At 35.5% G+C, this 16184-nt stretch overlaps 1 protein-coding gene across 1 annotated transcript; it reads right to left on the bottom strand.

Annotated features, from left to right (window-relative positions):
• Positions 1–12520: 12520 nt before the first annotated feature.
• LOC145026311 (cytochrome P450 81Q32-like) lies at positions 12521–14581 on the bottom strand. Its single transcript, XM_078976831.1, has 2 exons — positions 13672–14581; positions 12521–13227 (listed from the first exon to the last, which is right to left on the bottom strand). The coding sequence occupies exons 1-2, from the start codon at positions 14548–14550 to the stop codon at positions 12607–12609; spliced, it is 1500 nt and encodes a 499-aa protein (XP_078832957.1). The 5' UTR covers positions 14551–14581; the 3' UTR covers positions 12521–12606.
• Between the last annotated feature and the right edge of the window lie 1603 nt (positions 14582–16184).

Genomic DNA, 16184 nt, shown 5'->3' with positions numbered 1-16184 from the left:
GGGAGAAACTTACTTGAGCTCGGTAGATTGCACGGACCACACCCTTTCTTATCTTAGAAAACTCTTTTCTTAAAAATATTTTTCTTTTTGAAAACTTTACCAAATCCTCAGTTTAAGTTCAGATACACCCGAGAGTATGTCCGAATCCCTCAAACCAAGGCTCGGATACCAGGTTGAAACGTCCCAAAAATAATACCATAAAAAGTTTCGGTTTTAAATAAATAAATCGTTAATACATATCATTTCTATGAAATAAAAGTAATCCAGATTTGTCAAAGGGTAAACTACATGAATGGTCCCTGTGGTTTGGGGTCGTCTGCACGCTTGGTCCCTATATTTTTTTTAACTCGGACTGTCCTTAGAGTTTATATTTGTTTCAAATTTGGTCCCTGATCCAGTTGAAATGACTCTTTTGCCCTTGATGATATTTTTTAATCTATTTAAACTATTGTTTTAATTATTATATGGAATAAATAATTAAACAAACACAATCTACCTCTTCCTTTTATCTATCCCTAACCCCCGTATTCCCTGCACCTCCCCATAGACTCGTTGACACTTTCTTTTCTCACTGGAAAAACCGTCATCACCTCCTGCTGCTTCTAACATCCAAAGCCACCCCATCACATCCATTCTCCATTTATCCAAAGCCTGCAAAAACCTCGCTAGCAAGAAATCCTACTACTACATCGCTCACCTTGCAAGATTCCCAATCATTGATTTGCAACTCTACAATTTGAACATCCATGGATGTGTACAATCGGTCAAGAAATCACCCTTTAAAATTTCAGAAATGTAATCCTATCTGTTCGATCCAATTACCAAATTGATTGTTATTTGCTCACAGAGATGAAAAGGTTAGGGTTTTCCAAAGATCGAGAAAGGTAGATCTCCGACTGCAAATATATGAAACTAGAAGGGAAAGGGTTCAGTTTGGGTTTCTGGTAAATTACCACCTACATGTGTTTAATTGTGACATAGTGGAGGAACGATTGCTTGATCTGTCTTCTTACGGTGGTGTATTGGTGTTCTTCTAGGTGAAGAGAGAGGGGGAAGAGAAGGGTGTGATATTGTGAAAGGTTTGAATGGTGTCATAAATGCATCAGAGTGGAAGTTTGGCATATCATCTACTTCCGAGTTGTAATCAATGAAGAGGAAGGTACATGTGTTTCTTAAAAGGGAGAGGGAAGGAGGGTGGGTGGAGGTGACGACAGAGGATACCGAAGATTATATTAGCAAAAGATACTTGTTACAATCGATGAAGTGATGGTGACGGGAGGAGGGTGCTAGGTTGAAGATCGGTAGAACTTAGAAGAGGGATGTCTGATAAATCAAACAAAAAGAAAGCATTAACGGTGGGGTTGGGGCCCACGTATACTTTTTATTTAAATATTTTTCTAAAAGTATCATAATAAACAATTAAAAAAGGGCATAAATGTCATTTCATGTCTTGTAGGGACCAACCCTGAAACAAAAGCAAACCACGGGGACGATCCGAGTTAAAAATTCTTTATAGGGACCAAGCGTTCAGACGACCTTAAACCACAGGGACCCTTTGTGTAATTTACACTTTATCAAAATATCATCAAATCAGAGTAAATCACAGAATGCGGAAACATGTGGTATGTGCTCTAAAATCATCCTGAGTTCTTCCATATGAAAGCCGAAGTACCTGAAAATAAAACAAAACTGTAAGCACAAAGCTTAGTGAGTTCCCCAAGATACCACATACCATACATAACTTATCACATAACGGGCCCGCCCACTAAGATAAGGACCCCTCATACACTCGCATAATGGGTCACGCCCACTGAGATATGGGCCCCGCCCACACTCGTATAACGACCCCCGCTCACTAAACATATAACCATATAATCTATAACATTCAAGCACATGTGGACATCACAAAGATAGTAGCATACTACACAATCATCGGGCCCCGCTGACATACAAATCATATATGCATAACCTGATACTAATATACATAATAACCATCGGTCCCCGCCAAGTAAGCATACAAACGTATACACATGTAATATTCACATAGACATCTCGCACTCTACATAGAAAACCATGGGTTGACATTGCTGCCTTTGACTCGCTAAACATAGCGAGGAAACTCACCTCGCACTACTGAATCCCACAGATAAATCTTTGGCTGCTGGCTTACCGATCCCCGAACTATCAAAAATCAAAACAACACCCAATCAACATTTGGGTACCAATCCATATTCATAAATCCATTACTAGGGTAAATGACCAATTTACCCCTTACCTAGTTTGTACCAAGAATTAGGCCCAAACCATATAATCCACAGGGACCAAATACCAAAACCCCTTAAGACCCAATCCATGGCCTAGTTTTCAAATTGGGCCTAAACCCATTATAGGCCTTCTCAAGATAATTATCAGCCCAAAACCTGATATCCCAACAGGGCTCAAGACAACTAAGCCCAAAAGATTGTCCAAATAGAAGCCCAACATGCAAAACCCTCATAACTAAGTACATGGGGCGTACTCAATTGTACGCTAAGCATACTCGCTATTTGGCTTATACGATGTGTGTACAGATTTTTACGCCCAACGTACTCATCCATTAAGCCAAATTTGACATTAAGCTCTTAATGCTTAAGTCCAAAAGTACAAACCACCTATCCAATTCCACACAAGTGACTAGAACCATAAAGTCACTGACTTGATGACTTTGCATGCAACAAAAGAACCAATCTTCAAGATAAAGCATTATACTTTCGCCAAATGGACACCATCACATGCATGGGGGATTCCAAACCCTAAAAGGGGCATCTTTATGCATCGAGAATCTCAGAAACACCAAGAGTGGAATTAAAGCACATAATCAAGATCTAAGCCAACAATGAACAAGATCAAATCTTTTTAACTCAACAAGATAGAATTGAAGCACATAATCAAGATCCACAAGCTTTTCCTTGATCTACAACCTTGCACGAAACTCCATCTTCTTGGAAATGACCCAAAAACACCAAAATACACATAATGAGCAAAACCACAACCATGGAGGCTAAGGGATGATTTATAGGGTTTTAGGGACTTAAAGGCTAGTAAAAAGGCCAGCCAAAAAGACTTAATGGGCTTATATAGGGTATAACATCCAAATTAGGGTTTTCACTTTACCCCTTGTATGCTCTGCGTATGAGGTCTCACACACTCGATCTAATCCTTGCAGTATGCTAAGCGTACACCACATTACACCCAGTGTAATGCTCTTTGCATCAGTATGTTGCACATACTCCCTAGGTACGCCCTGCGTACTACGGTTTCCCCTCAAACCCTTAAGAACTCCGAAGGCCATAACTTCTTCATTATAAATCCAATTCTGACGATCCTTATATCCACGAAAAGGTGACAAGAAGCCCTAAACTTCTATCAGCTCACCTTAGCCTAAGAACTTTCCGAACAACACCCAAAATTCATAAAGGAACAAGTTATTAAATTATGATTATACTCTTGGGCTCCGAAACACAAACGAACACTCATATCGCTTAGACTATAACACCCATATCCAAAAGGGCTAAATATTTTCTTCTCCAAGGCCCTAAGTCTTATGATAACTGACGATCGGGCCACAACCCCAACTTATGAAGTGATTTGATATATATATATATATATATATATATATATATATATATATATATATATATATACTCAATGATGTTTTTATGCACATCTTACCCATTGAATTTGTTTATGGTGTTCAAAATATACTATTATGACATGTTATTGTAGGTTTAGCTAGTTTTCAACGACTTTGGTATTTCTGACATCTGTAGTCATCTTCTTTGGACAAACATGAATTTGTGGCGATGTTTATCTTTTTCTCTTTTGGGAGTTGTTCTTGAACATGCATGAACTTGCTTTCTTGAACCTTATTTCCATATCTATTTTTTGGGATCTGTTCTTGAACCTAGATATGAACATAATCTATTCTTGAACCCAAATCCGAACATGATGTTTATGAAACTCGTTCGATCCTGCAAACTAAATATAAACCATGAGTTTGTTAAATGTGACGTGAAAATTGTTTTATGGACCTACCCGAACTTATTATGGTTATGGTTGATGGGTTTTAGGCATAAGAACAATCCTATGTGCTCGTACAAACCCTAATGCTTGGATCTAGGTTTCTCTATTGTACATGCTTTGAATCCAAGACTAATAAACTTAGATCTAACATATTATAAACTGAATTAGGGTTTAGAGAATTACCTTTGATTGTTATATAGCAATAACAATCAATTCCTTGCTTGGATTGGCTTCAAAAGCTTAGTGCCTCAAGTGTTGCACCTCTAATAGAGTCACAAACACCATATACAACTTGGATGAAGAGGAGAAGAAAGGAGGCTGCCCAAAAACGACTAGAAACCCTATAGAATCAATTGTGTACGTTTTTGGGGCCTAAGGGGTCCTTTATATACTTGTGTGGGCTGCTAGGGTTTCAGTCAAAACCCTAATGGACAGCTTAAACTCTAAGCAGCCCATGGAACCTTCTGGACAAGGCTATGGATGAAAATATGATGGGCTTCCATCATAATTTCGTTCACCCCTTATTCCTTTAGCATTCCTTAGCCCAATAACTCAATTATCCAATAATTGCAGTCCAGTCCCCTATATTTAATTAATCTCTTTTAGCCACAAAATTAATTATCAATTAATTCTTGACTAATATTAATTAAACAATATGATTTATCCTTTAATATATTATTCTCATAATATATTAATAAATCATATTTAAACCTTTCTCTCCTTAATTCATCCTACATATTGCTATGGTGAAGGCAACCCAAAAGGACCATGCTCATAATCGGGTCAAGTACATACCAAAGTAGTTATGGACTTAGACACTAATCCAACAGTCTCCCACTTGGATAAGTCTAATAACTATTTTCCGTATGACTTCAGAACCTGATCAGCAATCGTAGCTTTCAAAAGCCGCTGTCAACTCTGATCTTATCAGATAGCGTGTCCTCTAGATAAGGGATTATATATTCCTCCATTCTCAAGATATCGTATAGACAAAAGACATGAATTTCAATCATTCTCTCTATACTGTTTCCCGACTTCCGATTTATGATGACCGATAACAGACTACAATTGAACACATCAACTTAGTCTCGGCTTGGCCAAGCGCTTAGGTGTCATCACTAAATCATCGAGAGGCCCATAGATATCGCTTTTATCCCACTTTGGGTAAAAGGAATGGATAAACTTTGATTCAAATGCTCGCTTGCATTTACTGATCGAATCACACACAACAATAAGTTTTATAACACCAAGTTACTGGTGCGTTTACTTATTATCAATGTGTAACTGACCAACAAATAACAACTCACACGTCTCGGCTTCAAGAATATACAATAGTATCGTCTCACTAATCACTCATAATAAAACCATGAAGTGATCCAAGTGAGCGTGGGTTTAATCCAATACTCTAATCTTATCAAAGCACTCATGAACTCTGCAGCAAACTTGTGCCATGTCTAAACACTTCAGACAATCTACAGACAGATTCATGACAATCTTTATTCATACCTAATCCCAACGTATGACCGACTGTGGATGTTTGAATAACCTAGTTATTCGGGAAGTCAAAACATGCAAACTGAAACATAACAACAATACTTAATCCTATATGGCCCCAAACTTGTGAGAGTAAATAAAACCCTTCTATTTATCCACCATATTGATTACTCATTATTTATCATTTATTGTTTCGGATAATCAACTTATTACTTGAATTACAACAACAATTGTCCCATGCTCTAAACATGCACACTTTGTTTCCTATGGTCCATGCTTTGTGAAATAGATCACCTGAAAACTTTTCTAATGATGCTCATTTCACAATTCCTTAATCCTAATTATTAGTGTAAGAACACAAGGTTCTTGCCACTACTAGAATATGCTAGATTCTAACATTTTACGCAACGATCCTTTCGTAAAGTCATAGCACAAAAGTCACTAAGACTTGGCTAATGAAATCACAAAGTACTTTCTTAGAAATTGTTACAAGACAATTCCATAGATATGAAGTCTCATATTCAAAGTACATTCCTTTGAACATCCTTCTTGCACAAAGTTTTTAATCTAGACATAGATTCTCAATATCCAACTCCCAATATGAAAACATTTCCACATTTTCCATATGTCAACTCATTCTTAATAGAATCTTATCTATTCATAATAATGTCGATACGGTCCATCCAATACCATACTCCCAACTACTCACAAGCAACCAATCCTCAGCGAACTTTGGATTGTCCTTTGATAGTTGTTTAATTATTTTGGTCAAAACCAATTCTAGTCCTTTTTCCCTCTTAATGCACTAGACATTTGGAAAATTTTAGAATGGTAAAATACTATAGCATTTGCAATCGATCCTATACCCGAAGCGTATGGGACACGATGCATAATGTCTTACATAAAGATATGATACTTTACCAATCTTTTGCCATAATATTTTATGTGTCATGTTCTCACAATTCGAACTATGAAGAGGGATGCCGTAATCATAATCGAATTTTAAGAACACACAATGTATCCTTTGACTGAAAATATTAAAATTTCTTAATCTAAGCTTTAGATTTTGAAACAGAGTATAATATTCTCTCCCTTAATTATAGCAAAACAACTTTTCAACCCATGCAACTTTGCAAATGGAATCTTTGTTTTTCTATAATTAATATTGCTAACTTGCAATACTCGCCATAATAATCATACAAGCATAACACTTATGCTCCCTCTATCATGATGATTATCATATAAGCATAACATTTATGCTCCCACTAGCTTTGACATGTATTCAGAAAACAAATGAACTTCCAGAAAACAATACCTATTGAATTTCTGAAATTCACATTTCTAATACCAAATGCTTCGATAAGCCTTTATCTAATCTTCTTAAACTTATACACCTTTGCCTTAGATAGCTCATATGTGTGTTTAAACAATTCAGAACTTATGTTACTAAGTTCCAAATGTTCAAACTAATTGCCAAATCTCACAATTCGAACTATGGAAAGGGATGCCGTAACCATAATCGAATTTGAGAATACAATTTTCACATAGCTATCTTCTTAAAATCTCTCTTACTGAAAGCATTTCCTCACAGTCATTTTCATGAAGAAGGGAATCTTATGACACTTAGATTCTATGGTATATGAGTTCATATCCATGTGAATTTGCCAAAACCAAGGTTTGCAACAAATCCAAACTCATATGGACTGAACTTTCTTAATCTTGATTTCTTGCCTTATGGTAACACGAGTGCCCACCATGTCTTCCAAGTAGATTAGTAAATTGTCCTTACATATCAATGTACTTTTCATTGACTAAGGCTCTAGTATGCAAAATGAGAACTCATAGAACTCACATACACAATTAATTCAATTGGAATGGCACAGAAAACAAAATAATGTCAACACGATAGGTTGTAAACCTCAAGTCGTGTGCTAGTGATGATGGGGTTTATTCTTGATTTGTTCTTGAAACCTTTCAAGACCATTAAGACTCCCACTGACTCTTTGACATATAAGATTCTCTTGTCAAGAAACATTTCTTGACAAACCAAATATTCAAGAGTTAGTGTTGTTTTTATCAAGACAAAACACTTCACACAATTGGTCCTAGTTGGTCTTTGTCTTATCCAAGACAGCACAACTTACCAATTTCAAATGTGCAAGAATAAGAAAACTTTTCCAAATTCCACATTTGATGAGTGTTATAAACCTACTTAAGACTTTTCACTCAATGTCACAATCTTGACTCTAAGACTTGATATTGGAACGAAGTATGATTGACTTATTGATTTAACCATTTCTACAATACTTGATACCTCTTCTTAGACATGCAATTGCACTAAGACTCACTTAGAGGATCTATTGAGACACGGTTCTTAATCTTTAAGACTTATCATAAAACACAATAAAAGGTATTCTCCCTTCTTCTTAGAATAGAGAAACTTTTATCTTTCTGCCTACTTGATTCTTCTTTATTCGTTCTACTATTCATTGAAACTTTTTCAATCAACTCAGAATTATACTTAATCTTATAAGTATAATCATATTTACTAAGCTTTAGTAAATCATGAAGAATATCTTTGTCACTCTTGTGGTGGACTTGATCAACACACAACCTTGTGTACTTGATCTCCTTGTCCTTCAATTGACACTTTGCCAAAGAATTAGTTTGAGTTTCCCAAATGTGAAGGTTTTTCATTCATCATACAATACACATTGCATGATTCCAAGTTTCTGTCCAATTGAAACTTGGGCGATGAGAAACTCTCCTTACTTGGTAAACTCTTGACACTTCCACAAATAATACAATTAAGAATCAAATCCATTGTTGATAATAATAGAAACATTCAAACATCAATTTTTCATACATGCCATCGCAAGGATAAATAAATAAGATAAAATCAAAATTCATTTTATTGCGGAAATTTTTTTTTTGTCCTTACAATGTAATTCAAATGAAAAAACTATGTTATTACATATTTCTTAACAATCTATTCTAACTCCAAGTAGTAGCTCAAGAATCCATTCTTCAAGTAATGCGATCAAAATCCATTTCTTCATGATTAGATTCAGCTCACTTCTTTTCTCAAGCTTCCTCTCTTTTCTTCGATCCTACAAAACATCAAAATGTAATCTTATCACATCATGTATTAAGAATCTAGAATAGGAACTCAAAAGAGTTAGATAATGGATTTTACCTGAAGTTGAGCCATACGTCTTGACTCTCCCATCTCTTAGATCTCTCAGGTAGTTAGGGCAGCTTCGTCTCCAATGCCCTTTCTCTTGGCAATAAAAGCAAATGGACTTCTTTGGCACAACACATCGGACAATCACAGACTTAGTTCTTTCTGGACTTCCAATGTTGCCAGTGTCCATTGAAGTTTGGGAGTTTGATTCACTAGACAAATTTGCTTGACCAGCACGCCAAACCATTGCTGATTCAGCAGCTATAAGCAAATAGGTGAGATCAATTAGGGTCACGTCGTGGTCCATCATATAGTACTCTCTAACGAACTCACTATATGATCCAGGAAGTGACTGAAGAACCCAGTCAACAGTCAACTCACTTGAAATCTCGACACCCAACATGTTTAACCTATCAATGTGTGACTTCATCTCTAAGACGTGTGCACACACAGGTTTCCCATCTTCGTGTTTACTCGCCAAAAGGGATTGAGTGAGCTTGAAATTTTCAAGCCTTTGAACTTGTGGGTCAGGGAGAATAATTGGAGGAGGTGGAGGAAGTGAAGCGTGACTCTCATTTCCTTGATCGTATCTCGGAACGTCATCTTCATTTGGAAAGCTTGTTCCAAAGTATTTGGGAAGACTATTGTAAGATTCAGACATCTACAAAACGGGAGAAAATTCAAGTTATGTTGATTAGAATTCTTGATGTAACACCCAAATGAAACATCAAGCTAGGATCCAACACAATACTCTATAACCTAGAAGAGGGATGCCGTAATCTAGTTGCAGAATATTTGAAGGTAGGTAAATGACGATTTACCAATTTCCACCATGAAAAACGAAAAGGAAGTTTAAGTTTTAAATGAATTGAAACTCCTAGATCTTTTGAGATTCATTGAACTTTTCAATGGCATGTTTAATCTCGATTATGCCCTACTATTTGTGACTGGGATGCCGAGGATCACAAACACGGTGTGAATAACCGTACGAATCACGTGGTGCGCCCAATGCTAATATCACCTAATCAATGTGCCGGTTAGCCACACACGCACCATTGATCTATGATAAGCATCGAGCCACCCTTCGCCACCAATGTCATCCCCAAATTAGTGGGCCGGTTAACCACATACGCTCCACTAACGTTTGACAAGGGTACGAAGTGTAATTCCATGGGTTAGCATACAATTTCACATTTTTCCTAAAGTAACTATGATTTGGGAATTTGTAAAAGCATTTAGTTACTTTGTACTTCATTATACTTATAATGGAAGGTTTCTGTCCTATCCTACCCGTTCGGCTAACGACCCTCCACTAGTCAAGAGTGCGGTGGGTAAGAGTGGATACCCATTCAATCGCCATTTTATAGGCAATTTCCTTAAACACCCCTTATAGACCAGCTTCGTGAATAGGGCCTACTAACGGTAAGACTGACTGTTTACTCATACATATATATAATATTAGACTTTTAATGTTATATATAATATAGGGTGTATTTTACACTTTTAAAATACTAGGTGGTTTAACTTAGTAAATTATACTTTTAATTTAATTAAATGTAAACCAAAAACTTTATGGGTTTATTAAATCACTTTTAATTATACACTTTAATTAATTAACAAAACCATAAGGGTATGATTTGAATTTTTCAAATTACTAGGGTTTTAGAATTTAACATTTCAAAATTAAACTTTTAATCAACTTTTAGATTCCAAAACTTGAGGGCAAGTTTTGAAACATTTCAAAACGTTAGGGATCAAACAACAAATAATTCAAATTAAACAATTAATTTCATAATTATCTATATTTGACCTAATCTTATTTTAGTCACTAGATAATTACCAAATAACTTTAAATAATCCATATTTATCACATAAACAACCAATATTTAAAAGATTTGAAATTATCTATTGTTTTGGCAAGGATAATCACTAATTTAAGATAAAAATCGGATTTTAACTTCAAAAAACGAATTAGGTATCAAATCCAAGTCAAAACAGCAGCAAAAACCCGGAATTCCCTCTGTCTGACCCTTGGACTCGCCGAGTCAGGGACTGGACTCGCCGAGCCAGGGACAGACTCGCCGAGTCAGGTCGGGCAGAGGCTAAAAATCGATTTTTCAGCAAATAAAGCAGTTAAGCATCACATACAACTGAAACCAATCAAGGCTCTGATACCACTGATGGGTTTTAGGCATAAGAACAATCCTATGTGCTCATACAAACCCTAATGCTTGGATCTAGGTTTCTCTATTGTACATGCTTTGAATCCAAGACTAATAAACTTAGATCTAACATATTATAAACTGAATTAGGGTTTAGAGAATTACCTTTGATTGTTATATAGCAATAACAATCAATTCCTTGCTTGGATTGGCTTCAAAATCTTAGTGCCTCAAGTGTTGCACCTCTAATGGAGTCACAAACACCATATACAACTTGGATGAAGAGGAGAAGAAAGGAGGCTGCCCAAAAACGACTAGAAACCCTAGAGAATCAATTGTGTACGTTTTTGGGGCCTAAGGGGTCCTTTATATACTTGTGTGGGCTGCTAGGGTTTCAGTCAAAACCCTAATGGACAGCTTAAACTCTAAGCAGCCCATGGAACCTTCTGGACAAGGCTATGGACGAAAATATGATGGGCTTCCATCATAATTCCGTTCACCCCTTATTCCTTTAGCATTCCTTAGCCCAATAGCTCAATTATCCAATAATTGCAGTCCAGTCCCCTATATTTAATTAATCTCTTTTAGCCACAAAATTAATTATCAATTAATTCTTGACTAATATTAATTAAACAATATGATTTCTCCTTTAATATATTATTCTTATAATATATTAATAAATCATATTTAAACCTTTCTCTCCTTAATTCATCCTACATATTGCTATGGTGAAGGCAACCCAAAAGGACCATGCTCATAATCGGGTCAAGTACATACCAAAATAGTTATGAACTTAGACACTAATCCAACAATGGTCACATTTGATATTTTGCCTATATAATACGATTGATATCTAGGATTTCATTAAACTATTGTTTTCAAACTCGTAAATAAAAATGCTTTATCATGTTGTCTGGATGCATGTCATATTAATCGAATCATGTTAAACATTGTGTCTTTGTGTGTATGTTTTATTCTCTTTAAAACGTAACAAATTCCAAGAGCATAAATTTTAAATCGATTTCTAGAAACGTGGTAATCAAAACACATAGAGAAAGAGATAAAACATAGAAGTCGAACCTGATGCGTGTATTTTTTTTTCTTGAGTTTTCATTTCTAGAAGTCATAAACACATAAAGAGAAGAGAGAAGAGTCAACAGTGAAAAGTGAATGTGTTTTTTTGTCAGAAAAATGGTTGGAGAAGATAATCAAAGATGTCATTAATGGTTGCAAGGTTATCAGAGATGTTGCCATCGGTGAAAAAATATATACCATAATGGTATATTTTGAACAAGATAACCATATTCAATGATACGTGTAAAAAATTAAAATATTTTTTTATAAAGAAACTAACTTTAGTTATTTTTACTACTTTTTAAAATTTTAAAAAATATGTTGGTCTCTATTTATTTTATATAAAATACGGTAATGTTAGATCTGTAAAATATACATAGAATCTAAAATTGTTTTTTCAAAATAAACTCTTATGGAGAGAGAGATAGGAGACATATAAGAGATACACTAACAAGAGCATTGACGAAAACACTATGTTAATAGGCTAAGAGTGCTCTCTTATTGATTCGATAAAGAAATGATTTATTAACCTAAGAGTAATAAATAAACAAACATAGTACTTATACTATTGACAAATGATGTAGTGATTTCAATAACAATTTATCATACAAAATTACAAATATGTATAGTTCACAGTTGGGACAGCAAGTTCTTCATCATTAGACGTGGTTTACACTTGGCTAAAAGGGGTTCAGCCTTAGGCATGGAAAGCCCAAGACCTTCAGTCATATCAACCATCTTTTCACTCATTCTTTCCCACTCAAAACACTGAATCAATAACCCTAAAGTCAACCCCATTACCCGCATCGCCAACCCTTCCCCAGGACAACTCCTCCTTCCCGACCCAAATGGCATCAACTTAAACCCGTCTCTTGTCCCTTCCAACCCTTCAAATCTTTCCGGGTTGAATCTTTCCGGGTCGACCCATATACTCGGGTCATGATGTATAGCCCATTGATTGACCAGAAGCATTGTGCCACGTGGGATTTTATAACCCCCAACAATACAATCTTCCGATGACTCGTGAGGGACGAGTAACGGGCCCGCGGGTTTTAACCGTTGGGTTTCATTTATGATGCAATGGAGGTACGGGAGGTTGATTACGTCTGATTCATCAATAAGTCTGGCTGTACCAATCACTGTATCGATCTCGTTTTGTGCTTTTTTTATAACTTGCGGATGGTTTAATAGAAGTGACATAGCCCATTCCATTGTTCCTGCTGACGTGTCTGTGCCAGCTGTTAATAGTGCCTAATCACCAAAACCAAATAATTCAGTTTCAATAAAAAACAAAAAGATCAATTATCTAATTTATTCAACTTTTGTTATTAAATTGTGTTTTATTTAATAATCTTCTCAAAGATTATGTGAAACAAACTCCCCTATAGTTTTTCTTTTAATAATTATGAATAATATGAAGAATATTTTCTGATGGAATCAAATCTTGGGTTCTATTTTAATCAACCAAAATATTATTCTATTCAGAGGTCTCCTGCTACAAATGAAATGAATACTTTTGAGTAGTTGTCTAGGAAGGTGTCAAAAGAGGTTCCTCAATGTAGACAAGAAAGATTCATTTCTATGTTCAACACAAGGCACATTCATCAGTCATCATCATCTGATTCTATAATATGGAACTTAAATTAGGATATAGACAAGTATTCAAGTAATGCAAAAACAGAAGGAGGATCTTACCAGAACGAAACTTCTGATCATTTCATCGGTGTAGTATTGGGGATCGGATTCTTGTAGAGATAATAGAACTTCAATCATCGTCTTCTTCTTGTTTTCTCCTTTGGGTTTTCTAAGTTGTTCGATCAAGCCTTGAAAGAACACATCCCTCTGTTCCTTCAAAGCAATTAATTTCTTCTGCAATCCTTTCACTCCGAACCAACTCAAAAATGGTAAGTAATCGCCAACATTGGCAGCGCCGGAGAGCAAAAAAGTCTCTTTCAATATCGCCCTGAACCGTTTCCCTTCTTCCTCCACCTCCGACAAATCGCCGCCGAAATACCTCTTCCCGGAGATCATCCTCATCATAACATTCAACGTCAGCTCATAGAAAACCGACTTCAGATCCACCGCGGACGATTGAGAAAGCAGTTTACGAATTAGGTACCTGCCTTCGTCTACGCGTACGTCGTGGAACTCGTTGAGACGATGAATAGATAGGATCTCGATTGCAGCGATGCGGCGGAGGTTGCGCCAGTTATCGCCGTAGGGCGCCCACACGAAACTGGTGTAGTCGTTGCCGATGATCTTGCCGAATAGCATGTGAGGGCGGTTGGCGAAGACGATGTCGTTCTTGGTGAAGCATTCTTCGGCGGCGGATGGAGAGGAGACCAAGAGGACACGGCGGGATCCGAAGCGGAGGAAAAGGATGGGGCCGTACTTGGCGGAGAGTTTGGCAAAGGTTCTGTACAGTGGTGGTTTCAAAAGATAGAGGTGGCCGATTATGGGGAGGGTTGGGAAGACGGTTGGTGGGAGATCGGAGAATTTGCGACGGAAGGTGGATGTGAAAAGGTAGGAAGCCACCAGCAGTAGCAAGGAAATGTATAGATAAGGAACCTCCATCGTTGGAGATGTTGTTAATGGCGGACTTTTGTTTTTGTTTTATAAGCGCTTCGAATGTGAAAGGAAGAAGAGAGCGTTGACTTCAGTAGACTATGAGTTGTAGTATCATACCTATTTGAGAAACCGCAAAGATAAAAACCAAAGCAAGTCTTTTATTTATTTTTTTAACATTAGATTAAATGAAAAACATCATTATTAAGCATAAAAAAATATTTTACACATTAAAAAAATTACATTTTACTAATATACGTTTAAAATTAGCCTAAAATTAAACCCAGAAACCAAAGTTTACTATGGAATTATTTAGACTTAAACCAATTTAGACCCTAAAAAATTAGCCCAAGAAAAATATATCTCTATTTAAATTTGACTGAGCCCAAAATTTTTATTATGTGCCCAACTATCGTTCTTTCTTTCTAGTTTGGAGCCACATAATAAATTTGAAACACAAGTACCTTCTCTTCTTTGTCCGAAAATTTGTACTAGCCACCACTCAAAAGCCTCGTCTTTGTCCGTGAAGTGCACCACGCCACAAGACACCTATGCCCAGTTGGGAGAAGGGGGGGGGGGGGGGTTCATGTGTAGAAACACTATGCCATGTCGATGTTCACGCGTGAAAAAGCAACCATAACGTGTAGCCTAACAATATCTTTATACATATATGGAATTGGTAGTACTTGTGTTGTGTCTTCTTGCCATTTAAAAAAAAACCAAGAAAACGAATGGATCCTTCTCATTTTTTTTTCCAAAATCGGATAACAGATATTCGAACTCGATTTGATTGTGCAAATTTCGGAGTTACCAAAAAAATAAATGAATCCTTCCTTATTCATTTTTTCCCCAAAATTGGATACACGATATTCGAACCTGATTTACAACGATTAAACTCTACCTCTTTATTAACAAACTCATTTTATTGTGTATAAATAACAAACTTAAGGTTTAACTGTTTTGGTATGTTACTACAAGTTTAGCCGATCGTTTACATGCTTATGCTTTTGAACCAACTTTTAAAGTTTGTTACAAATCTAGAGTTTTTTTTTTTTTTTTAAACAAATCTGTGCCATTATGTTGAAGACTTTTTGCAGTTTTTTATAGACTTTTTATAACCTTTTTTTAATCTTAATTATAAACTTTTTTACAATTTATTTTACAATCTTAAAAAACACTTACAGTTTTTTTTACACTATAAAAAGAACTGAAAACTTCTTATACAACATTTTTAAATATTTTTAAATTTTTTATACCATTTTAAAACTTTTTACAACCAATTTTAACTGAGTGTTACTAACTTTTTAAAAACTATTTTACAATATTTTTTAAATTTTTTACAGGCTAGGACTGTTGAAAAAATATAATATTAAAATTTAAAATGTTTAATGTAAGTAAAAAAAGTTTTAAAAATGTAAGTTGTTTAAAAGAATTGAAACCTTTTTAAACTTAATCTTAAAAAAAATCAATTTTTTAAACACTTGAATTTACATTTCAAACTTTTTAAACCATTTTTTTTAACCTTCCGGGGTTGCAAAAACGTTTAGATATGATCTAAAAAGGTTTTAAAAAACTTGTATAAAAGTTTATGTATATTGTAGAAAAAGTTTAAATAAGTTGTATAAAATTTTATAAAGAATTAT

This window comes from Lactuca saligna, chromosome 1 (genome assembly GCF_052625555.1).
Source record: "Lactuca saligna cultivar CGN05327 chromosome 1, ASM5262555v1, whole genome shotgun sequence".
In the NCBI taxonomy this organism is placed as follows: Eukaryota; Viridiplantae; Streptophyta; class Magnoliopsida; order Asterales; family Asteraceae; genus Lactuca; species Lactuca saligna.
Note: the sequence above shows the minus strand (reverse complement) of the source record. Positions and strands in the feature narration are given on the sequence as shown.